This window comes from Ochotona curzoniae, unplaced genomic scaffold (genome assembly GCF_017591425.1).
Source record: "Ochotona curzoniae isolate NIBS_2020 unplaced genomic scaffold, NIBS_Ocur_1.0 contig_4148, whole genome shotgun sequence".
NCBI lineage: Eukaryota > Metazoa > Chordata > Mammalia > Lagomorpha > Ochotonidae > Ochotona > Ochotona curzoniae.
In genome coordinates, this window is record NW_024466146.1 from 3,114,478 (window position 1) to 3,140,826 (window position 26,349).

General features: G+C 37.3%; 1 protein-coding gene across 4 annotated transcripts in view; it reads left to right on the forward strand.

The window, feature by feature from the left end:
* The window catches only part of PARD3B (par-3 family cell polarity regulator beta), a 991,411-nt gene that overhangs the window by 371,058 nt on the left and 594,004 nt on the right, over nt 1–26,349 (forward strand). For all 4 annotated transcript variants that reach the window (XM_040984532.1, XM_040984535.1, XM_040984534.1 and 1 more), the window contains exon 3: nt 10,338–10,509. In XM_040984532.1, the coding sequence (XP_040840466.1) occupies nt 10,338–10,509 (172 nt within the window). The remainder of the gene's footprint in view (nt 1–10,337; nt 10,510–26,349) is intronic.

The following is a 26,349-nucleotide window of genomic DNA, read 5'->3' on the forward strand; positions in this document are numbered from 1 at the left end:
TTGTAATCCACGAAGAAGCCAGGATAGGGATCATAATACTTATTGCTAGGTGGATTTTCTGAAGGAGAAATTCTAAATTTCGATTTTGACCTGAACCTCAAGGATAGACAGAACCCACGGGGCTGTATGGGAGAATACGTGACAATGAAGGTGATCTTTCTTCCTAATAAGGATCTACAGCTTGTGTATCCTTTTGAATATAACAGAGAACTTAGACAATTCTTTCTTCAATGAGCCTCTTCTTGTGCCATGTATCATACCAGGAGCTTGGGATATAAAGTCAGTGGTACTTTAGTTGTATCTTCTGTACAGTGGGCATACTGACACTTTCCTCAGAGAATTTTTGTAAGGATGCAAAAATATACGTAGGCACTTGAAATAGTGCCTAGTGCAGAGTTAGGCCTGGACATTCATCCGTTGATCAACAATGGCACATGTTATAAGAAATGGGTGCTTAGGCAATCAGATCAGTGAGTGAGTATATTTTTGTGTGCTTTGACAAATGCATATCCTACTATAAAGGTAGGCTCTCCATTTGTGTGCGTAGGCTCTGTGTCACTGAAATGCTATGCAGTACATTACTACAAAACTATTCGCCACACATATGTTTTTAGTGCTGTGGAGTACAATGTAAAGTAGCTCACAGCTTGAGAGCAAGAAAATCAGAGACCCTCATTATGTTTGACAGTTGATGGAAGAGTCAAGGAAATAGTGTTGTAAGGACAGCAGGGGCCCTGGTAAGGATTTTGCAGTGGAAGTTTGAACTTTATTATGCAAGTATTTGGAGTATGTGATGGAGATATTGGAGCTGGATCAAAAACCCTGGCAGACCTGCATGATGGAAAGACCACTTCAGTATTTTATGTTGTGATTAAAAGTTGGCTGGAGTGGAGGCCAGAAGCGAAGCCAGATCTGTCTGTGTTGCTTTGGTCAGACACTGCCATACTTACTTATAAAGGAGTAATCCCCACAAGAAAAATCAGCCTTAATAATAAGTTTTAAATTGTTAGATGTAACTTGGATGTTAATGCCCTCGAAGGACTTATCCTAGATCTCCATGGCAACATAGTATCTTCACTAACATATTTCCAAAGAGTGTGTTTCTGAGACAGTTCTAACACTGGGTTTGTAAGCAGTTGGAAATTGTAAAGAAAGCAAAACTGAGCCAGTTAAATTATTGAATATTGGTGTTACACTGTTGCAAATGTAGGTACTACTGGATAGTCTATCAAATAGTTTTTCTTATACTATATTACAGTTCCAATGTGAAGTGTTTTTCTTCAACTATTCTAAAAATGCCAGTGTAATGTGTTATTGCAGTTAACCATAACTTGAAGCAAAAGACATCTGTGTGTGTATGTGTGTGTCCATGCATTTTAAGTGTCCAAACTTGTACTTGTCTTCATTTCCAATAATGTAAACCCTCCCAAGACCTTCAAAGCCCTTGAGACTGAATAAAATTGAGGCAGTATCTAGCGATATGCTGAGTAAATGGCAAGTGAAGCCACTCAGTGGATTCAGATCATCTTTTAGAATTTTTACAGGCAATTTAACCACAGGTATTTTTCTTCAATTTTCTCATGTGTCTGCTATTTTTAATATATGCATGTGGGGAGAACTGGGAATATTACTGTTGACAAGATAGGTAGATTGAGTTTTTAAATTTTTTTTATTTTTGACATTTGTATTATCCTGATAATGCTTGCAACTTCCCCTGGATTCTATACCAGTTTTCTGCTTCCATAGTTCCCCTCAGACCCCCCTGGGATGGGTCTTTGTGTCTGCCCTCTGATTTCCATGGGACCCTTTACCCTGCCCTGGCTGTGGATGGTAAAAGGCATAGAGGAAAGGTGGCCTTAGGCTTCCCCTGTGTCTGTGAGATAAGATTTGTGGATGTTGTTTAATAAAGGGTGCACTAATGTCACAAAGAGAAGTCACGAAAGCAGGAAACACAAAGTCAATATTCTCTGAAGCTTGTTAAGTGGTAATATAGCACTGTGGAATTTTAACTTAACTCACACAAAGGATGGATGTGATTCATACTGAGTAGAAAATGTGCTGCTTATATACCTGGATTCTCAGCAACTTGCCCCGGAATCCAAGGAGACAAATGTGTTGTGGGTGTAACACGGATGGATTTTTTACAGGCATAGTTTTTGTTTTTATGGGGCAACATAGACAGTTGCCACTTTTCAAAGTGATAAGAATAAACAAGGTTTTTTTGGGGGGTGGGCGGTTGTTTTGTTTTTTTGTTGTTTGTTTATATTTATTTATTTATTTATTATGTGATACAGTTTTATAGGCACTGGGATTCCCCCCACCACTCCCACAACCCTCCCCCCATGGTGGATTCTTCCACCTTTTAACTGACTGGAACTTTACCCTGTTAGCTCTACCTTCAGACCAGAGAAGGTCTCCCCAAGAAGCCACTGAACTTATCTGGACAATAAGATGCTGGACTTTATGCTAGGTTGTTTTGTTTTTAAAGACAATTGAATAAAGCAGATTGATCTCTGGAATTTAGCTTAAAGCCGTAAAGTTTCTCCAGGCTCCTTTTAGGGATTTTCAGTATGAAGAGGCAGTGGAAACAGGTCTGCCTCACTTGCACGCGTGGACTGGACGCTCCGGGAGTAAGGACATGTTGTGCTCTACTCTGAGAGTGCCGGATCTCAACCTCGCAGTTGATGACCAGGCTTGGATGAGCCTGCTCAATTTCAAATCACTGATTCAATGCTTTTAGCTAGTTATCAGCGTCCTAGAAATGAAGAGATCCTATTTTGAAACCATTGTTTAAAGTGGCATAAAATTAGCTCACCCAACCAGTTGTTATTTAACAGACATATAAGTGAAATTCTGCAGATTTCAAACCCTTCCTGTAGGTGATAATGTGTTTTCTTCTACTTGTGAAACTGCTGTAATTTCACAGCCTTGCTTAGATTTAATTGTATGTATTAAGATTTGAGACAAATGAATCCAGTTTGATTTTGTATTTTCCCTTGGTCTTCTCATTTGACTTGACAGTTGTTGGTAACATGGAACGTGTAGTGTCATAAAGAATAGCAGACCATTGTTAAGTTCGTGTTTCACCAAAGAACTCAGGACGGTGAATAAGCCTTTTCTCATAGTACATTAGTTCACTTGACATGTAATTAAAATAGAGCCACTTGTTTCTCAGTGTAATTACTAATAAAAATGATTTTATAAATACAGCTTATTATGCTCTGTGAGCATGTGGATGACTCTTTTTTGTTTTCTATGTAGCCTACAGATAATAGCATCAGATTATAAAATCTTACGCTATAAAAGTGACAGAATATACTACAGGTTGCCAACAGAATAAACTACACCATGAATATTGAGGGACTCTGCAAAAAATGGACTTGGTGGCATTTATTGCTAAAATATTTACTTCTTAGCCGCGTGGCTAAAGGCATTGCTATATTGCTTCAAATTATGGTCAGAACACAAAAGAGCAAAAACTAGGCATGGCTAGGTGGGAGAACAGTACTGCATGTGTAAGGGTTGTGTGTTCTTGTGTGATGAAGGGCAAGAAAAAAGAAAACAAAAATTACCTACTTGATGTGTTTGATCTTGCTACTTTCTGTGTTCCTCTATCAATCCTGTGATGAAGAGATTAAAGAGAAACAACAAAGCAAAAGCAGAATGAGGATAAACAAGTCAAGTGGGACTTAGTTTGGAAGCCAGGGAATGATAGTAATGGTAAGAAAAGAGATTACATTTAACCTTCCCCTGTGTACCAGGCTCCATCCAAACCATTGAGGTATGGGTTTGGGATTTCCGAGGAAAATTAGCATTCTACCCCTTACCCACCAAGAAAACACATGCTCATTCACATAGCCTTGCCAGTGATGTTCTTCATAATAGATTTACTGCGCCATTATAAAAAACAGTTCTGAGTTTCTTAAGGGAGATTGACCCTGTGAAACTGTACACAACTCTTTGATCAGATGTGTTATTTAGGGTCACGGATGTTATAAATTATCTAAAGTTATTATTGCTTTTGCCTTTTGAATTCTTTTTACCTGCATTAGAAAATGAGAAAAAGATGAAAATATCTTACAAAATAAGATTGGTAAATATCTTCTTTATTTTTTTTTCTCTAGAAGGAATATACGTGTCCTTGGAGGAAAGGTTACTTGTGATAACAGAAGTAGTATCTATTCTTTGAATTTGAAATATCTGTCAGCATTGGTAACCGAGGTCCCATTATCAGTTATGGACAGTATTTCTCACATAGCACATCCACATTTCTGTGTCCAGGCATTTTTCTAATTCCTGTTTGCAAGTAAGCAGAAAATTCTAGAGAAACACATTCCACATTGACCTCCCAAACAAATGCGAAAAATCATACACGGTCAACATTTCACAATATCCAAGTATCTTAATTTTACAGGGAATTAGAAAGAAAGCCAAAAAGAAGCACAAAATATATCATGTAAATTTTGCATCATGCTTTTGTGAAGGAAAGTTGGGCACTCCCATTTTGAGCTTATAATCTGCCTCTTCAGACGGTGCCAACAGTTACCCTACTACTACTCTTGGAGACAGGTTTAGAACTTTTATTCTAGGTAAATTAACCTAATGTGTTGCAAGAGGCTAGGTTTCTGGCTTTGTGGTGCTAACCCTGGTCCCTGTCATCTACCCTACCCCATTACCTCAGCACTCCCACACCTTCAGAGACCAAACAGATTGAGTTTCTTTTGAAAGTGAGATGGAAAAGGAAAGGGAAGACATGTAATTACTGTACAAGTTGCATGTGGCAGCAGTGACTTCCCCAGTGTTGGACATAAAGTTTGGAATTTCTTCATCATTTCAATTGCAAAAGCAATAATAGTGATCAAGATGGCACTCAAGAACATTGAAAGTGAATAGTGAGCATTTATACACATTTTAAGAGTCTAATGTGAAAATTTATTAAAGTTTAATTCTTTTTTGAATGATGTGGTTCCATATGCACAGGGAATCTTCCACCTCCTACATTTCCCCTCCTGTTTCTCCCCTTATTATTACAATGGTATAGTCCTTCAGTAACAGTCACAATCCAACATTCTGCCATTCAAGTGAATCATGGCATTGAAGGTATAGACAGGGATAGATAGTATCCTACTGTCAAGGAATATTTAGCATTTCCATTGGTAGTCCTCCTACTATTCAGGAGTAGAGATACATACTGTGTATGTTCATATATCTACATTTTTTTTTTTGGATAAACTATAGAATAGAGACTAGCATACCTGGAAGTAAAGATATGTTGTGGTATACACATTTTTAAAACTTTAATTTGAATGTAAAAACATTGAAAAAAATCTAGTTTGTTTTTTTCTTAACACCATTGGGTTTTAATAACTATTTGGCTCGAGTTTCATTTACTTTTTTTATTCTTCTGATAGATAGATCTGCTGTATGTATGCTGTGTCATAGTCATTGTTCCAGGCAGTGGGGATGCGGCAATCAGTGTAGACAAAAATCACTGTCCTCTGGAGTTTGCACTTTGGTGTATTATAGAGCCAGATAATAAATAATGGAATTAAGAACTAAAGTTGATAAATGTTATGAAGAAAAAAAGTGGGCAACCGAGGGCGTATAAGAGATGTAGGAATTTGGTATAGGCTGTGTTGTGTTTGAGTAACAATCCAAAGGATTGCAAAAAGCAGATGCCTGTCTGGTGGCTAATTGTCTCAAGAAAAGGGCACAACCAAAGCAAAAACAACAAGATGGGTTGTTTTTGACCTCCATAAATCAGCTTCACTGGGACATAGGAGTCATACCCTGACTAAGGAAGGTGGAGATTGAAGACTGATGAGTAAATGATTCTTAATTTTTGTTTTAGAGAGAAGGCATGTAATGGGATCATACTTACAAGAAAAGATAAATCCAGAGAAGATATTTTTGTATTTGTTTGATGTCAGCATAGAGTATTTATAAACTAGCCTCTGTGTGTGTTTCTGGAGAACATTTAGAGTCTACCAGATAATCATGGGAACAAGAGATTTGTGTGTAAATGAAGGTTGTGTGAACTGATAATTTTGGATTATGGTGTCTTTGGAAAACAGCAGTACTAGGTGCCACAAGAACACTGATATCCCAAAAGAGCAGAAGGTGTAGAACATACACAGGCCTACAGAATAGGAAGTCATCTAAATCAATACAGTCTATTCACATTTGTCATAGGGTGGATGGAGGTGATTGTAACTCCTACAGAAGTTTAACTGAAACCTTAGCACCAAAGGGTTTTTTTTTTTTTTTGCATTTTTAAAATTATATTTTGGACAATCTTTACATATTTTATTAGGGTAAAAAGGTACAAGGGCTATAGCAAAGTGGGTTAGACTACTATTTCCATATTGTTTCCTTTATATATCTGAGGTAAAGGGAATATTGAGGGAGAAGCCCCACCCAATTTCCCACCCACCCTAGGTCCCTGGATCTTGGGGCATGCTCTGAGATGCTTGCTCAAGTGGTTTTGATAGTTCACCAGTTATGAATTGCTGCCAGTCTCACCACTCCAAGCACGATGAGGTTGTTGAAGAATCCACTGATTGACATAGCCCATCATAGAATCTCCATTTGTACAGTATTTCGCTGCCAACATATAGCTGATGTGGTTAATTGACCTGTTCTGTCTTCCATCTTTTCTTGGTTAGGGTTTTGAGTCTGCCATTTTGATTGGGGAGATCTCCAAAGAAACTTTGTTTGAGGTGTTCCCAGACCAGATTCTTGTATGTACTAGAAAGTACAGAGCCCGCCACTGTCCATCACCCCAGTCAGCTGGTAGTTGCAACTGCTGGGTTGGTTCTGTTTTCATCCTTGAGTTCCACTGGAACCAATGGGTGTTGTAGTCCAGCTTGAATCTGCCTAGCACATACTCAGCCCTCATATAAACCAGTGGGAGCTGCAGCCCAGTCAGAGCGACCCACAATAACCCCCACCAGGCCTGCCTGCCCCCTACCCTGGTTTGCCAGTATGTGTAGCAGACTAGTTCAGTCTGCCCCATATCCCATTTGGCTCTCGTATATGTCGATGGGTATTGAAACTTAGTTCCATCTAACTAGCTCAACTATCCAGGCCTCACGGATGTTGTTGGTTGCCTCTCTGTCTAGCCACCCAAGCCCCTGTCCTAGTTTTCATGCCCTCCAGTGGGAGTGGTAACCCAAGAGGGAGGAGCCCACTATTTCCCTCCCAGGCCTCTCCCTCTTCCAGAGTATGCACTCTCCAGATAGTTCTGTGGTTTGACTTGACAGAACTAGCCCCCAGTGCCAGCTTCTGCTAGCTGATGCTGCGGCTAAGCCCCAGCAACCCTCACCCACTCTAATTTTGTTTGCACCAGTAAGAATAATCAGTCCAGCGTGGCTTTTCCCTGATCTAGGCCACATGAGGCACACAGGTGTTGTATCCCTGTTTAGTCTGGTCTGCCTCCATCGCAGCTCACGCTCTAGCACCAAAGGTTTTTAATAGACCAATTGTTTGGTACAATTTAAGTTGTGGCTTGGGATTCTCATAGCCTGTATTGGAGTGCCTTGCTTTGAACCCCACCTCTGTTTCTCATTACAGCTATCTTCTAATGTGTAGCTTGGGAGGTAGTGGTAATGACCCAAATATTTTGGCCTCCACTATCCATGTGGGATACCTAGATTGGGCAGCTAGTCCAGCTCTGGATGTTGTGGGCATTTGTGGAATAAATTAGCAGATAGAAGATCCCTCTCCCTCTTCCATTACAAATATACAAATAAATAAAAATTTTAAAGCATTAAAATAGACTCCCTTCTATTGTACACAGCTCATCGCTGTTGGAAGGGTAACTTTGAATTGACTTCAAGGCAGAACGAGGATGCTGCTTCCATGCGTTGGAAGATGGAAACCAGAATGCCTTCTTGTGAGGAGCCAGAGCAGTGTTCTGTTCAGTAATATGTCTCCATAATACTGTTTTTTAGGCCTGCTCCTCAATGACATTGATGTTCATATGAATCAAATAATTCAGTTACCAGGATCCTGCAATTTAACATGCAATTTAAATGACTTATCAATATTGAAGCTTGTGAAGTCTGTGCATATTGCACACACTGAGCTGGAGACCAGTTAGAGAAGAGCTCTCAGTCAACACCCATGGAGACAACAGCTTTGTTGGGGGCACTACTGATTTCCATTGTTTTCCTCCTGGGAGTAGAGACTGTTCCATCTACTCACTCAGACTAAGCTGTGCTGAGATAATTCCTGGCCTATCATGTGGCTGGAAGACAGAATAAGTAATTAGTTAATCAAGGAGATTATAAGACTTGCAAAGCATCCAGTTCTTACTGTTGTTATCTATAGGAGAGTCATATATTGCCTATACCTGCAAAAAGTAGCATTCACATTCTCTAGAGAATATCCTAACCTCTTGTACAAACTACAGATAGTCTACAACATTGCCTTACTTCTAGTGTTCCTTTTTGGAAGACTGTTTACACTATGATCTGAATCCCTGTGTTGGAAATAAAAGAAAAGAAAATTACCAGCTGAAAGTTAGTTGTGGCCTTAGAAAACAAAATTGCCAAACTATTCTTTTCTCCCATAGTTAAATAGGTATAATACTGTGACTACATACGCTATGTTTTTATCTGAATGAAACTGAGGAAACACTGCAGTAACTGAAAAGTGTGTAAGTAATGATTTGACCTTACGGATTATCATGTTTGAGCATTTGTATTATAGCTTTGATTGATATTCTTTTTTTCCTACTTCCTTCCATATTTAAACCACATATATTATACTGGAATTTAAAAGTACTATGAGAGAAAGTAAGATATTTTTCCCAACTTATATGAAGTGTTCATAGTAACAATATAACATGTCACCACTGCCTAGTTGATTTGTATTAAAATGAAAATTACTGATTTATGTTGGAATCCACCAGTATGCAAAAATGAAAGTAAGGGAGATGAAAAGCAAAGAAAATAACACTTGGGCAACCTTTTAAAATGCATTTGATTTCTCTTTACAGAATGCAAAGTGTTAAAGTTTTCACTCTGGCCAGATGATTAGAAAGATACAGCTATACTGATTATTTTTATACTAGAATAATCTTTCTTTATTAATCTGTTTAAGTCTTATTTCAAATCAGTTCATCAGTGCTACCAATTAAAAATAGAAAATGCATGTGCTCAATTTCAAGAATTAAAAATAATGCCTTGGGAGTAGCATTTCTTTGCCGTGGTAAGAGGTTTGTTGGATTTTCCAATTAAAGAATTCTCCATACTGGAAATGAGTAGTCAATTATGAAAATTATTTTTGAATAGTCAATTTGCATGTCCCTAATTGTCTTCATTTCTTTTGAAAGACTGAACGTGAAGTTTGTGACATTTTGATTGGTTACCTCTGCCCTTGTATTAGTAACACTGTTACATCACACTTTAGTGGGTTGACAAGTGAAATCCCTGAACAGCCTCCCACACCCACCTTAGGACTTCGCTCCATCAGCTGTGAAGAAGCACCAGGTTTTTCTTCAGTGTGCTGTCTGCTGGTCACAAATACAACTTCACTGGAGCTGTCCTCAAGAGTGTATTTGTGCTATTTGACTTTTTGTTTTGGTAATCTCCTCTTGCTCTATAAAAACTGGTTAGGAAATGGGCGATTGAGTGTGTATTGGTGATGGAAAGTACACATTCTATATAGAATAAAAGTGAGGCGACTATGGGGACAATTAGGGTAAAAATGCTGATGTTTAGTGTTACTGAATTTAGCCTTCATTGAATTAATTTAGTGAACACAGAGTCCACCATGAAGAAAATAACAAAATCAGAGGCAATACATGTGAAAAAAAAATGGGATGTTTCTATAAACACAACAAACACATTTGGGTATACGTGTACCCAAACTCTGTATGTGTGTGTCTGTGTCAAGAACCAATATAGCTCAAAAATTTGAAGTGTTTTTTTAGCTCTCTGAGATTTGAATGCCCACTTATATTTTGGATTTCTAACTTTCATTTTGAGGAAAGCTCTTATAAAGGAAAAAAAAAATGTCCTTTTAGGCATCTTGGAAAAAGTGGTGAGGAGAGGACACAGCTATTCTCATTTCTGTAAAGAGAGTTCACCAAAATCAGTTACTGCAGGAATAGACAAAATAAACAAAGGGGCAAGCCGTTCATTATTTCCCCACCATTGTGCCTACCAGCATGGTATGATTGAAGAATTGAGAATTATGTTACAATAACATAGAATTTTAAGTCTAAAGGTACCACTTTCTTTCAAAGTAAATAAAGATCACAGCTGGCTAGATGGTATATATGTGATAGACGTGGCCTAAGAAGTAATTAATGTTGTTGGCTTTGTTTGCAGTTGATTGCTGTGTTTGACGAACAAGAACCACTCCACAAGATCGAGAGCCCCACTGGAAGCCAGGCAGATCCACAGAGCCCTGATGCTTTTGAGACAGAAGTGGCTGCCCAGCTGGCTGCATTCAGACCAATTGGTGGGGAAATCGAAGTCACCCCTTCTGCCTTGAGATTAGGTAGGTGTGTCATTCCTGCTCTCCTTTGCAGCTGCTTGAAAACACAGCATCCTGTGGACTGTGTCACTTCATCTGTATCCTGTTAATATTTTTTCTTAAGAAAATATCTACTCTGTCTTTTCTCTGATTATTATTTTCTTAGTTCTTCGCAGCTGTTGATGCTGAGGTACTTGGGTGCCGTTATTTTGTGGGACTGATGGTGAGAACAAATCGCCTGCCTCTGAAATAGTGTAGGGGTCAGCAGATTGTAAATGATGGGGCTCCCTGTACCCTAGGAGGATCACTGAGCCAGGGGGTATCAGGGTGGGAGGAGTGACTGAAGAAAGTTGTTTTGAGGAAGCTAAGGGTAACAAAGGATATAAAAAAAGGTTGCTATCTTTTCTTAACCATTTGTTTTGTCTCCTAATGTGTCTCTCAGAATTTAGGGTGAATATTTGAAGTTCATTTTTACATTCCTTCCTGCTGTTTATTCAAACAAGAATGATTCACTGTGTGATTTTTTTCAGAATTCCTTTTCATTATATTTGTTTTGAAGGCGTTTGTAGAAAGAGAAAATAAACATTCTTCTAAAGTTTCAGTCAATTTACCAAGAGAAACAACAGGTCAGTTTTTCATGATATTGCTTAGAGCTAAATTTAGATCAATTTGCCAAGACAAGTTCTTCAAAACTGACTAATATTTTCACGCTTAAAGATTTTTTTTTAATTCCCATTGGATGTGTGCAAAACTACTCAAAGTATCTGGTACAGGTTAATTCTCAAGCTAGAGGAGGGTGCTTTACAGTTTACAAAATAAATCTTGGTTTTAAAGCAAAGCAAATGCTTAAAACTTTAAACATTGCGTATAGCACTCCTTTGCCTTATTTGGAATAAAATATATATTGCAAAGCAATTTTCTAGGGTACAATACTGGATATCTGTATTTTGTGCTTATTCTCTGAAACCAAATCTTTGATGCCTCCTTTAAAATAAGCCGAATGGACAGGAGTGATCCACGGTGTTCATGGTTCTGCCCTGTGCTGGGGAGGCCAGGCTAGAGAAACAGTCTGCTGAAGAGCAGTTGTTGGATGGCTTTGTGGCAGCTTGTCATCATTTGGAGTCAGACTTGTGGCTTCAGCAACCTTACAGCCCCCATCGTTCATTTGCATAATGGATGCCTTTTTATCCATTATGCAAATGGTATGAGAGGAAAATTAGGCAATAAGGGAAGACGAAGGGAGAAAATTGCTCTTGGTTGTTTTAATGTTCTATTTATAAGCAAGCACTGTGGCCTTCAAAAGGCTGAACCTCAGGGTACCTCTGAGCCTGGAAATTTGTTTTCACCTTTCTGTTATGAGCTTCCTTGGGGAAAAAAAAGAGATATATTTTCTTCTGTATGTTCATGACTTCTTTTGGTATGCCTCATCGTGTTGAAGGCAAGAGGCAAAATAGGCCAAATATTCCTTTCTTTGAAATTGGACTTGAATTATTTGGTGCTGGTTTTTGGTAAGACCAAGCTAGCAAACAGTATTAATTATGTGAATATCCATGTCAGGCATAGAGCTCAAGGCATTGCACTGAGATGTGTAAATCATTTGCTCATTGCTCTTAAGTCATAGTTCAGTTGGGCTTTTTTGTTTTCTTCTTTAAAGAGATGAAAAGTAGGTACAGAGAGGCTATTTAACTTGAACCTTTCCTGGCTCCTTTTTGAAGCATTTGGCTCTGCTGCCTCTGATTTTGTATGTATAATGTAGCAAATTAACATGGCCTTCCTGGGGTTTACTTTTGTCGGTATATATCTAAACCCTGGAAACACTCAACTCCTTGGTTTACAAATCCCATTTCAATGACAAATATAGATTAAATGGTGAGAATACCCAAAATTAACTCTGGGACTGTAAACTCTTCCTTCTCACCATTCTGCCTGAAGCCACTGACATCTTCTCCATTTCTCCTTTTTCTTCTCTATCCCCATTTCTGTGAATTCATCAGTGCCCTTGCATTTGACACTTGCATCAGGCCATAGCTTCATCATCAATTAGACCAATGCAAGAGGCCTCAAATTGATCCCTCCTTAACAGTGCCTGCTTCTCTAATCCCTTCTGGTGCCAGAGCTGCCTTTCTAAATCACAAATATGATTATAACACCTCCCGGCGTAACAACATCCAGATTCTCCCCATTGCCCAGAGAACCCTGTCCAAACTCGTTAGCACACGAATGCAGATGGCTCCTCTGAATTAGCTGAAGGAGTTTAGACAGAAATAAATGAGGAGAAAAATCAATCCCTTATCTACCCTCATGGTTCTAGAAGACTGAGTACTTTTCATTTCTGGAACTTAAAATGCAAGAGAAATCATATTTATCAAGTTCTCCAGATGTAGAAGTTAATGAAGCAAACAACACATCCAGCATTCGTCTCTGCCCATTCTATTTTTCTATGATTGAGCTCGAGGCAGAATGTTAGCTCAGGATGCAGGTTGATGGTGGGTAGTAGAGGCTATGTTCATGGCTCATCTGTACCTGTTTGTGCTGTAGGACCCAACCTGAGGTCCTGTTAGATGAAGAATAGGAGGGGCTATAAGTTAGAAGGCAAGGTCCTGTGTCCCAGCCATCAAAACATCGTTCTGAGACAGTGCCATCCTCTGATCCCAGCATTTTATCGTTGTGCCCTGCTTGGGGCCCGTGGCCTTGAAATGGTATCTAGTCCCAAAGGGCTCATTCACTCTGGCTGGTACATCAGAAACTGTTCTTAACTCTTAATGGCGTTTTCATTGGTATGATCTGTTCAAGAAAATGTTCACCTGCAATTTGTTAATAGAAAATTTGAATGGCAAATACAAGGAATCAAGAACTGTCTGAAATTAGGACAAGTTGATCAAAAGGTTATCAGTTTTGCTGCAATCTGAAATCTAATTATTTCACTGTGGAATATAAATGTTGTTATAATCCAATAACAGTCTTCCTATGGAATGCATACGGAGGCTGACCCTTCCCATTTTTTTTCTTTATCTTCCAAGATGAAACACTAATGAACAAAAAAATGCTTAAAATTCTTGTTTTCAGCCTAGCTGTGGTCCGGCTATTTCTTCATTGCTTATCTCAGTTGCTGACCGCTCTTCCAAAGTCACTTAAATCTGTAGACAGTATGGACCACATGCCACTCCTCAAATTTACCACTTTCTTTAATTTTTCTGAACCTTTGTAAGTATTAGCAACTTTGCCTGCTTGTCCTCTCCTTCTTTTCTACCCGGGAATCCATATACACCTTGTTAAGCCAATGAGTTAAAATACATTCTTGTTTGTAAAAAACTTACACAAATTATTAAGATGTTACATTAAGTGTATAAGAAATATATGCCTTAATTCTTTGCTCAACATGTGAATGAATAACAGAAAACATCTACTGATTGAAGGGGCTTCATAACATGACCTATAAGCTAATGGAACTTATGGTTTTAATTTGTAGCAATTTTTTTTAAAAGATTTACTTTTATTATTTTTTTATTGGAAAGTCAGATATACAGAGAGGAGAGACAGAGAGGAAGATCTTCTGTCCGATGATTCACTCCCCAAGTGAGCGCAACGGGCCGATACTATGCCGATCCGAAGCCAGGAGCCTCTTCCGGGTCTCCCACGCGGGTGCAGGGTCCCAAAGCTTTGGGCCGTCCTCGACTGCTTTCCCAGGCCACAGGCAGGGAGCTGGAAGGGAAGCGGGGCTGCCGGGATAGAGCCGGCGCCCATATGGGATCCCGGGCGTGCAAGGTGAGGACCTTAACCATTGCCGGGGCCCTTGTAGCAAATTTTTAAAATCAAGCAAAGAACTATAGAATTCCAACTTCACTTAATTATTTTTTATCCTATATTTTTAAATGAATTTTCAAATATGATTTTAGATGCCTGGATCTTGACCTAGGGCTAACTAGCAAAGCATTCTAGCACTATGAGATTCTGTTTCTAGAACTGGACAATGATTTTTCCCACGGGATCTAGATATCAAAAGTGACATTGTAACTAACACCTCTGGGTGAGAAAGGGAAAAATAATTGTCACAGATCCCAGTTGGACTTTCAATTCACTTGAGAATGTTTGAAGCTTTCTCTGTGGAATCCCTTGGCATCTCTGGGCATATATCACAGTTGTATTGAATATGTGAGTCTAGTTAATTAGGAAATAACTTTTATCAAGTACTTAACCTCTAAGTACTATTCCAATTTGTTCATACTCTGTCTCCGAATGGGTAAGACTTGTGACGCTCACAGGGATGAACTGGGACAGAAGCCCAACTTGAATGGGTTATCATCAGAATCCCAGTGCAACTTAGAAGTCCCACAGCTAAGGAGCCCACTTCATGCAAAAAATTGTGCCCCACTCAGAACAAATTTTGTGAAAGAATAGTATAGAAATACACAGTTCCATAGAATTGTGCAATTAGAAGTTTGTGTGGGCTACTGATGTTATTTTAGTAAAGAGCAAATGAAACCTGGAGTTAGTGTGTGCTCTGTTGTTGAATAATTAGGTTGGTGAAGAACTGATAGAGAAACCTCTGTATCTTGGTTTCTAGTACATTGCTCTTTGAATTTCATGACAATTGTTTCATTTAATTGTAAATAACAATGACAATGTCTTTTGGATGTAATATATGATAAAAAAAAGGAAACTCGTGTCCTTTTGGAATTGAGATAAGGTATAAAATAATAAATAAATGTTATGACTAGTTGTAGGTGGAAAGCTAATAAGGGAATAAAGACTAGAACAATGAGGTGAAGAAAATTTTTCAGTCCTGGTTCAGAAATAAATTTGTTCCTCTTACGCTCTGTGTGTATCTGTGTATATTTCAGTGGAGAGTTACACAAAATCCAACATGCTAATAGAATCTCAAAGTGATTTTTCTTTCTATAATGCAAATATTACTAAACACTTTTGGCATTTCAAGCCTCTGCACATAAGGCCGTGAGAAAAATTAGTGAGGACAGAAATTTGGAAAGGTAAGATTCCTTTAGCCTTTCCCCAACTGGTCCCTGTTGCTGTTACACAAAGTGGCACCTCACCTTCTGCTGTCCTCCAAAAGGCATTATACATGATGGACCAAAGGTGACAGAAAGCCTGTCCCTTGGGCACCCGTGGGGCCGGAGGTCAAGTTAAAAATGTAGCTTTGTGTTCTGTATCAAGTCATTAAAGATATTCCTTGCAGAACCACTGTTTTGGAAACAGAAATTAAATCAGGACACAGCCAGGATTCAGCAAATGTGAAACTCAAAACCAACACACCCAGTCTACTCCCTGACGCATCACAATCCCATCTCCCCAGCCACAGTTCCTTATCTATACAATAAGTCTTTCTTATCCCAAAGCACCCTGGTTGTCTCAGGAGTATTTTTATTAATGCCACTCTAATTTGATGCTCCTGTGTCTATTTCTTCTCTCTGACCCTAATTAATTAGGCGTTTTATTTTGTACCTTTTGATGTCTTTACTCAGTATTTCTTGATTGAAATTTGCTATCTTGGGTTCAAACTATGATGACAAAATCTTTCTTTAACTATAATTGTCTGGCAATATAATTTAGATAGTGTTTCATGATTTAAAAAAAACTACTTTTTTGCTGTGGGCATTCTTATGATCTGTGTACCCTAAGTATAAAGCAGTCTGATTAAAGTTTGGAGTAGAAATGGTATTAGCTTTATTCTCCTTCCTGCATTGAACTTTGAAGATGAGCTACTGTTTCTGTTTGAAAGTGATTCTTGTGTTTTGAGACTTGAAAGCTGAAAGGTATCTCAGATGCTTTATTGTTTCCATGTGTGTTTGTGCTTCTTCAAACTCGAAATAGAAATTGTGATTGTATATTTGCTATAATTATGTTCAAAACACAAAGTGCTCCTCTCTTTATTTTCAGTAGTGTTCACGTAATAGTATGTAACCATAATACTATGTAACCATAGAGTATTGTTGAAAACTGTGTCCATTTTCTATCTGATTCTGAATAATTCACTGCATAAAGGAAACATATGGGACCATTTTTCTCAAGTCTTAACGAAATCAAATCCCTTTATGGTGCAGATCTTGAGGAAAACATAAGAAGGAGGAAGTTTATTCCTTTAATTAGGCTTCAGTGTGTAAGTAGCTGCTGTGGCCATAATGTGAGTTTAAGTATTGGCATCTGATCCTAGACAAACACACACACCACACACATAGCAGAACTAAAGCTCAGGGTTGAGTTCTGCTCCTTTGAATTCTGACTACAAAGTGTGTGCGCATTGTAGCTAGAAGCTCTTCCCAAGTTAATCTTGCCAAGAACCCCTAGCCCTCTGCATGGCTGAATCCATAAGTCATAATTTGGTCTCTGAGTTTCATCCTACTTGTTTCCTGTTGAAGCTGATAATTCAAAAGTTAGCAGCTATATAATAGTTTCTTTTTTTCTCTCTCTCTCTTTCTCTGGGAGCTGGGTATTTTTTTTTTTCTCTTGCAGGCTTAGATGAATGATGTTGTAATTAGCTATGGTAACCTTGCTAGGCTATCATCAATCAGTCATAGCTATATAGTCAACAAAGTGTGTTAATGATTCTGGTAGAATGGTAACTAAATTAGGACTGAGGAGGGGTCAGTGTTTCCATAGTATTTTGAGTACCATTCATTTTCTATTCATGTTTTTTTTTTTTAATTTCAGTTTTTTCAGAGTAGGAAAAAATGCTTGTGTAGAAAGGATAGGTTACTCACTGAATATTACCTTTTTAAAAAAAATTTTGGGAAATGGTCAACAGTATTAAAGAATAAAGTCAAAACCAAAATATAAGTAGCCACTAATAAATATGAAAAGATAATTACTCCACAGGAGTAATGTTTTGGGCATTAAGTGAAATAAAAATTTAAGTGATATTTTGAATAGGGAATTTTCAATATTCTTGGCATTGTCTTCTTTTCAGGTAGACAGATCCAGGCTTCATAAGCAAGTGTTGAATTCATACCATTTTATAAAAACAAAATGATGAGATTTTCATAAAAAGTATCTACATTTCTTTAAAAAAGGGTTTAAAATAGGATATTTAATGCAGTCTACAATGCTATACTTCAGTAAGCTAAAAATTACTACCATCTTAGAACTTTTATTTTTGTTTTATATTGTTATATTTTAGATCCTTTGTATTTTATATTTTATACTTTTATGTCCCTTGTATTTCAGGCTTGCTTCAGTGTTCTTTTGTTACACCTCTCAGTGATCCCTTTGTCTCTTTAAAAATTTTGAGTAGTATATTAAATTTAGTGCTTAAATTGGCACTATGTTGGTTGCCCTGTACTGGGAAATCACTTAAAAAAATAAATTTAGTTTACATTTCACCACTTCACCAAAAAATGTAAGAGGGTTCTTAAAAATCAAACTTTCCTTCTTCTTTTCTAGCTGCCTTTTCTAAGTTGCTTGTGTGACCTCTAAAGAAACAGAGTTCACTATCTCCCCTTTGGCCTCGTCCTGATGCTGGACCCACACTGAGATGGAGTCTGCAGATCCTCTAATAAACAAACGGAATGAAAGGTCACCTTTCCTACTGCTCACTTGATATTAGACCCCTGGGTTTTTAAGCCTCTTTTGCAGATTGCTTTTAATAGTAAATCCATGTTTGCAGAGGCCTCATCCCAAAGCTGTGAAAGAATGTTCACTGATGCTGTCATGCTCAGCTTCTTGTCATTCCCCTGACCACTGATGGCATGACTTGCGATTTGTCTTTTCAATACATGGGGAAAAAAAGAAAAGAAAAATAGCAAAACCAGTGCAGGCACCCACCGTCTGTTCTTTGTCTTCACTGCTTCCATTCTACGGCTACAACACCATCCTCCTTTATTGGATCCTGCACCCGGTTCTGTCTCTAACGATGAGGTAGCCAAGACAAAAGTCAACAGAATCACTCCCTCTTCTCTAAACATGTATTTTGCTTCAGCAAAATGGAATTTAATATCTCCATTACAAAATGCTTTCGACTGCTTATCTGTACTAGAAATTTGTTCATAATGTAACTTGACTTTATACGTATAAATGTTTATGGTCATAAGTAGATTATATTTCCTTTTAAGTTTCTAATTACTCTAGAGTAAATCGTTTATAATAACTGTGTTGATTTTTCTTTGTTTCTAAACAGTCTAATATTTCAGTATATACTAAAGCCCCCTTTTCACTAATAATGTACTTGCAGTGTTTAATTTTGAGATTTGATGTGTGTATGCATGTTGTGCGTGTGTGTGTGTGTGTGTGTGTTTTCTTTCACCCAGAAGAATGGGGGCGGGGGGAGAGGGAGAAATCCACTAATTTAATTATTAACAGAAGATCCATCTTAAGAAGTCAGAGTTGGACACAGTTATATGACTGGCTCCAGGTTTTCTCATTTGCTTTATCTGATAAAGTCATATGATGAATTATGCCTCAATATAAATACATTTTGTTATTTCCTTTTGCTGCACCCTATTTGAAATTTTACTAGATACTTGATTTGGGCCAATGAAAGTAAGAAGAGCTAAAATAGCTTGTTGTGTTCCTTCTCACATCTCAAAGTGATAAGGAAAGATGACAGCCTTCTTCACCAATTGTGTTGTAAGTTTAGCTATCTTTCTTCTGTTTATCCTTTCTTAAATATTTAGCAGATTCAAGAGCAGGACCTTCCAGGTATCACCATTGTACCCTGTCAGTTTATCTTGGAAACAATGCATCCATCATATGGCACACAAAACATGGGACTACTTGTTTATTCAACACCTTAATTGGAACATTTTGATAGATAACAGAAAATACAGGTAATCTGAAAGTCCCATTATAAATACTGTACTCTTCATGTACATTTTTAAAATGATTTGTTTTTATTTTTATTGGAAAGTCAAATATACAAAGAGGAAGAGAGACAGAGAGGAAGATCGTCCATCCATTCATTCACTCCCCAAGCGGCTGATCTGAAACCAGGAGCAAGGAGCCAGGAGCTTTTTCTGGGTCTCTCCTGTGGGTGCAGGGTCCCAAGGCTTGGACCATCCTCTACTGCTTTCCCAGGGAGCTGGATCGCAAGCAGGGCCATTGGGATTAGAATCGGTGCCCGTATGGGATCCTGGTGCGTGCAAGGCAAAGACTTTAGCTGCTAGGCTACAATGCCTGGCCCTCTTCAGTATGAATCTAAAACTCTGTTAAAATCTGTATCATTGTTATAAATGGAAGAAATTTGAGTCTTTAATTCCTGTGTAAAATTAGAGGAAAGGAATTATAAGCAACATTTTATTTTGTTTTCTTTAAGTGAAAATGTTAGTTATGGTCACTTAAAGCATTATGTGAATATGGATGATCAAAGCTAAGAAGACTCCTGGTATTACTCTGATATTTATTTACAAGCACATATTTTGTTTTTAAGTAATACTGTCTAAAAGAAAAGCATCACTCCAATATTTGTATTTCTTTGTGTGTATGAATATTTTCCCTTTCTATTTTATTTTTATTTTATGATACAATTTCACAGACTCTGGGATATCCCTTACCCCCACGACCACCCAAGTTCCTCCCCTCAACTGATTTCCTCCATATTATTACAATAGTATAGTCCTTCGTATGCAGTCCTAAGTCCATCAGTTTGCAACTGTATGATCCATATTTATAAAAACTGTTGCAAAGAGTGGTGTTTCTACTAGTTTTTTGTTTTGTTTTGTTTTTGCAGTATTTACATTGAAAAAAAATGATACAGTTAGTAGCCAATTGAATGCTTGGCCTCATGTCATCTGGTTCCATAGACTTGTGTTGAACAGTTAAATTCTACTTGTGTTTATAAAACAAAGACTTTCTATCCCAGAGATCTGAAAACATGAGACAAACTTCTCATTTTAGTCACAGTTCAGCAAGTGTGTCCTTTGACCCAACAACTTGAGTTTGAGATTACAGTTAACTGTGCTTATGGCAAGGAATTCAGCATTTGCAAAGCTGACATCTGTTTTTTTAAGATAGCCAGGCTGAAGAACACAGGTATGAAAATCAGCGTGTCTGGTGTCAGTGCTGGAGAAAATGGTGACATGCCTGTCACTGACTTCAATTAATCAATAATTATTTATTGATGGCTTAGTAAATGAAAACTATTATTCTCAGCTACCCTAGGAATATAAAATAATACAAGTCATGAACTCATTTCCAAACAGCTTGCCATCTAGTTGACTTAAAATAAATTACTTGGAGAGTCCCTTAACTTGGTTAGGATTCCATTTTAGAATTCACTACCATTATAATACTATGGCTTATGCAATTACAAAACCTTATAGTTGAAAAAGATCTTACTTCATGGGGTTAATTCAGATGTTCACAAATGCTTCTTGTATTTGCCAGTAGTCACGTGTGGTGTCTCCCCCGAGCTTGGTTCATTGTCTTTATATTTTCAGTTGTTGGAGATGTACATGGAGAGAATAAAACTAATTTTTTCAGTGTTCCTGTGATTTCTTCAGTCATCAATGACTCATTAGTTTGTATAGTACTAACTGATCTTCTAGTAGACAGTAAAACATAGGCTCCCAAGTCTTTTCACTTTCACCAACAGTGTCTTCTGCCCAGATTTGATCTCCAAGATTTTGATGGGTTGACAGCTGAACAGTGCACTGCCCACCTTCTGTCTTTCGGTCTTCCCCTGAAAGATAGTAACCACATGCAGTCTTACTTCTGGTTGGTGAATTTCTGGATTCATATCATGGGGAGTTCAGAGTCTGTGGTGTTCCGAAGACTTAGTTGTGTTTAAAGATAAATAGATGTCTTGGGTCCACTTCTTCCCTTATTTCCACTGAATACTAAATAAATTACTGAATGGGCATCCCAAGAGTAGTCTTTCTTTCCAAACCCGAGGCTACACTTTTGCCTAAATATTCATAATACAGACAGGTTTAATCAGATTTTAGTTTTAATCGCTCTGTTTATCTCTCAACACCTTTCTGCAAGTGAATGTATAAATTATGTAAACATGATTGTCTCAAATTTGAACTCCTCCTCCCTGTGTTATATAATCAAAAGAAGTATCCTGGAAGACCTACTTTGAGGAGCTTAGAGAATGAACTTTGCTTGCTCCCATTCAAACAATCTTTACTTTCTAACAGTTAAAATTAATTTTCTTTTAGAAGATTTTCCTTGACTTTATTATTGCCCTAGTTTAAAAATAATCTTTAGTGTTTCCTTCATAGTTGTCATGACCTTGATATCATAACATTATACCAAGAGGAAGTTTTACATCAGGTTAGAGAAAATTATTCTACATATTTCAAAGAAGATCATTTTTTCAGTACCTGAAATATTTGTTCAACTTTAATATCTTAAAAGAACAGATATGTAATTACTTATTTCTAAAAAAAAAAGGGTAAGAAATGGAGAGAGGTAGTTATTATATATTTTTATATATTTAGTTCACAGCAATATCAACCAGAAATTAAGAGCAAATACTCTGGAAAAATCTTTCCTACATCAAATATGACTTTACCCTTGCAAGCTATGTGATCTTAGAAAAGTTACTTGGCAGTATGGCATCAGTTTCTCATGCATAAAACAGAACTAAAATTAATAATGACCTTAAAAGGTTATTATGAACAAGTATGTTTATATGAGTATTCCAAGTGGAAACACTTGCCATAGTACCTGCAGTGACATGTGACTGCAACATGTGTTATTTCAGAAATCCTTTGTTTCCTCGCTTCCTATATTTAACTTTGAACACTTAAGATGCCATTGTCTTCTTGCTTGCATCGAGCCTCTGGACTTCTGTGTATTTCTCTACACCTTAAATTAAAATTTTTTTTTATCAGGCCTTCAAGTTAAAGGCAAAATGGTTTATTAAAGCCAAAACAATACCCAGAAAACTTAATTAGGAAGTATAATGTCTACAAAAGTTTCAATGCTATCTTTCTGCTTGTTTCTAGAGATTTATAGTAAAGCAATGTTTTAAGCCCTTTTAATATTTATGTAATTCAATCACTTACTGATATGTTACCACCCTGATTTGGCATTTGGTTCATGAGAATTGTAATTTACAATTTGTGAGTGCACATTGCTGATATTTGATGGATTGTTCACACAAGGGAAGCAGAATTTGTTTACTAAAAACATAATACTAAATCATTCCCTTAACCTGACTGATCAAGAATACTGTATCAACCAGGGTGCCAACTATAACAAGAAGGTGATTGAAGAGAATCTAGTAAGCGATGTATTTATGAATGTGAAGCACCCAGGTCCTCAGGTTCTGAAAACCCTGGGGTGTCTTTACAGGCCAGACTTGAAAAGGCAAAAAATATCCTTACCAGGTTGGGGAGCTGCAGGTACCTGAGAGAGGTTGTCAAAAACACAGGCACTTTTAATGCAGGAGCTGGCAGAAAGGAAGCAAAAAACAGGTACACAAATCACCCTCTGTTTCTGCTTTCTGATCTGATGGTAATTTCCTGGTGAACAAATCCAAGAGACAGCCAGGCATAGATGGCATACTGAACCACTGGCAGATCAAAAATGATGTTAAAAAGCAACATGATAGCAAGACTTAACAAATACCTAGTCTGTGTGAGTTTAGAGTGAGTTATTTTTTGTTTGTTTGGTTTTTTAAACAAGGCGCTGGGTCCAGACCAACAACTTCTTTAAAAATAATTGCTATGATTATCCACTTCTATTAGACTAGATTCATCTTTATTTGCATTAAAATAATATAATGAAATTTTCATCTGTAGGTTTAAGATTTGTTTTAATGTTTCTTGTGTACTTTCAGTTTTATAGAGACATTGTATGGACAGCATAATTATAAATTATACACTGATATTATGTAATGGATGTAGTTTAAGTAATGTATGTATCATAGAATATTCCTGTTACAAGTGCTAGGAACCACATTTATAACACACACAGAAAAGTTCTGTTTTACTGATGGTAAAATTATGCTCTATGCATATCATTTCTCAATCACAAAAAGTGGGTTGAATGTACTTTTGTGTCTTTCTTCCCCAACTTCTATAAAGCAACTATTTTATAAAAACTGAAGGAGTTAGAGGCATAGGAGAGGGAGAAGGGAGAGATTATTCAACCAGCTACGAAGAACCAGTATTTAGGCTGCCCTAGACAAGGGTCCTTCTCTTTGGGCATGTACAAGAAACTGGGATGCAGGTGGACAGCCTGCCTGCCTGCCTGTCTACTTGCTAATTAACTTGTGATCTCTTAATGCATATGATTTACCATACAACTACGTAATTCAGAGGTGTTTACTTCTTTGATGAAGAATACACCTTGTGTTACCACAAACAGCTAAAGCTACTTGTTACTCTCGTTAACAAAATATTTCCTTCAGGAGAATGAATGGACAAACTTCACTCATACACATTTAAATGAAAAAAAAATTCAGAAGGTGAGGCTGGGATAGAATTGACAAGACTATACAGAATCAGAAAAGCAAAACTCACTGATCATTACAGAAATAAAAATCAAAACCACAATGAAATACCATCTCATTCCAGGAAGGGTAGTTTAGTCATAAGGAGGAAAAGAACAAATGTTGGTGAAGATACAAAGAAATTTTTATATACTTCGGGTAAGTGCAGCTATTATGAAAATGGATGTTCCTCAAAAAACTAAATTGAGGGCTACTGTATGGTTCAGTTAACCTTACTGGGAATTTATAGAAAAGGCATGGAATTAGTACATCAAGGAGTCTCTTCTTGGGGATAAAGTTGATGACTTTAAAGCTGAAGTAAATAGTTATTATTGCTAAAATTATAGTTCATTTAAGAATTAAACTAAGGCTACTCTTTCTATGCTTTATGAGTGGAGCAACAAGCTTGAATGTAAGCATGCCTATTGAAAATTTCATATGCTGGATGTTTTAAGCCTACTTTTGAGATTGTCTAGATAATCAATATTGCTTTCAAAATATTATCGATAATCCACACAATCACCTGAGAGCTCTGGTGAAAGTGTAAAATTGAATTAATGTATTTAATGTGTGCTAATACAACATCCAGTTTTCAGCTCATAGATCAAGGAGTAATCTTTGGCTTTCTGGCAACATTATTTAGAAAATACATTTCTGTGCTAGATTTAGGAAGAGAAATTTGAAAAGCTTCTGAAAAGGACGTCCCAATCTGGTTGCCATTTTGAACATTCATGATTCAGAGAAGGGGGGGCCAATATACTGGCATTAAGAAGTATTTGGAAGAAATTAATTCCAGTTCTCATAGTTGACTGTGGTTTCCTCAAGACTTCAGCAGATGTAGCACAAACAGCAGAACCTTGGTACACTGAGTGTGTGACAGCACAGTTCCAGTCTTGGGGTGAATCTTGACTGATTGAGGACTTGCTCCTTAACGGTGCACAAAGAAAATAGTTTCTTTAGAGGGAACCTTCTCCTGGAGAAGATTCTGTGAATATTGTTGCAATGAAAACAGCTCTTAACTATAAGATATGTGCAGTTGTTAAAGCAACAGCAATTTAAGAAGAATGATGCAAGTTTTGAAATTTCACAGTGGGTAAAATGCTGTCAAACAGCATCATATGCTCCAGTGAAATGTTTTATGAATGCAAAGGTTAATCAAAATGACTTTGCTGTTGTCTTGTTTTAAGAACTTACAACAGCAACTCAGCATTGCACAACTACCATCCTGATTATTCTACAGCCATCAGCACTGAGGTTAAGACTCCTCTCCAGCAGAGACATGGCTCAACTGAACACTTAGGTGATCATTAACGGTTGTTACCAATGCATTCTTTTTAATTAAGGTATTTTTAGATGAAATACTGTTAAACACTGAATTATCTGTAAGGTGGTTTAAACATACTAGTAAACAAGATATTTGTGTTTGGCTTTATTGTAATAGCTTTTACTGGAGTGATCTAAATCTAAACACCAATATCGTTGAATGGAAACTCTTACCATCAACATGCTGTAGATATTGAAAGACTGTCAGCCACTGAGAATCAGACATGAAAATTTTGTTTTTAAAAGTAGCTATAGGGAAGCTGAATCTGAGCGTAAAAGGAATAGGAGTTTTGTCACTCAATTTCTTACTCATACAATGCTATGATTTGTTAATAAAATAACATTTTAAATGGGGGGGCACATTAGAATCCTAGTGAAAGGAGACATTATTAAAGAGCTTTAAAACCAGTCTATTTTGAAAGAACTGTGAAATCTATTTTTTCTTGTTAGTGTCGAATTACTATAAATATACCTACAGCTGCCTTTCTCAGGTCACAGACCAAGCTGGGTCATTTCTGACCTAATACAGCCATGGTCAGCTGTGAATAAACTTGTGCAGTGAACCCCCAACTGAAACACAGAACTTGGGTAGTGTGCCCCAGATGCCCTTTCTGCTTCCCATCTGCCTACACATCTATGAAGCAATGTGCCACCCAGATTGGTTTGCACTATCACAAAAATGCTGGCTCATACCATTAACAACCCCACACTTCACAATCTGTAAGGCCAACTTTAATTACTTAGGTGCAAGACAAAACCAAATTAAAAGAGTTTCCTAACTGAATCTTTTGAAATGAGGAAAGAACTGTGTCATTGCCCCGGATGATATAAAACAACGCAGTGTTAAGTAGGCTGCATTTACCTTAAATTAATAAAGACCTAAAACAGAATTTGCCATTGTAGCTTATAAAAATTAATCTGCTTTACAAATTGCAATATGCTCAGTATGACTTGTCTTTTTGTTTCTTTGGTTTTACTTCAGGGGAAAATTTCAAATTGTGTATATCTGAAAGGAAAATTGAGATAATTACCTAAATCTAGAACAACTAAAAATACTTCACCTGAGGTACACAAATAATTAGCGTACTTTTTGTCTTGTTTTGCTTGGATTATCTGGATAATTGCTTCCATTTTCCACCTGATTTAGTGTA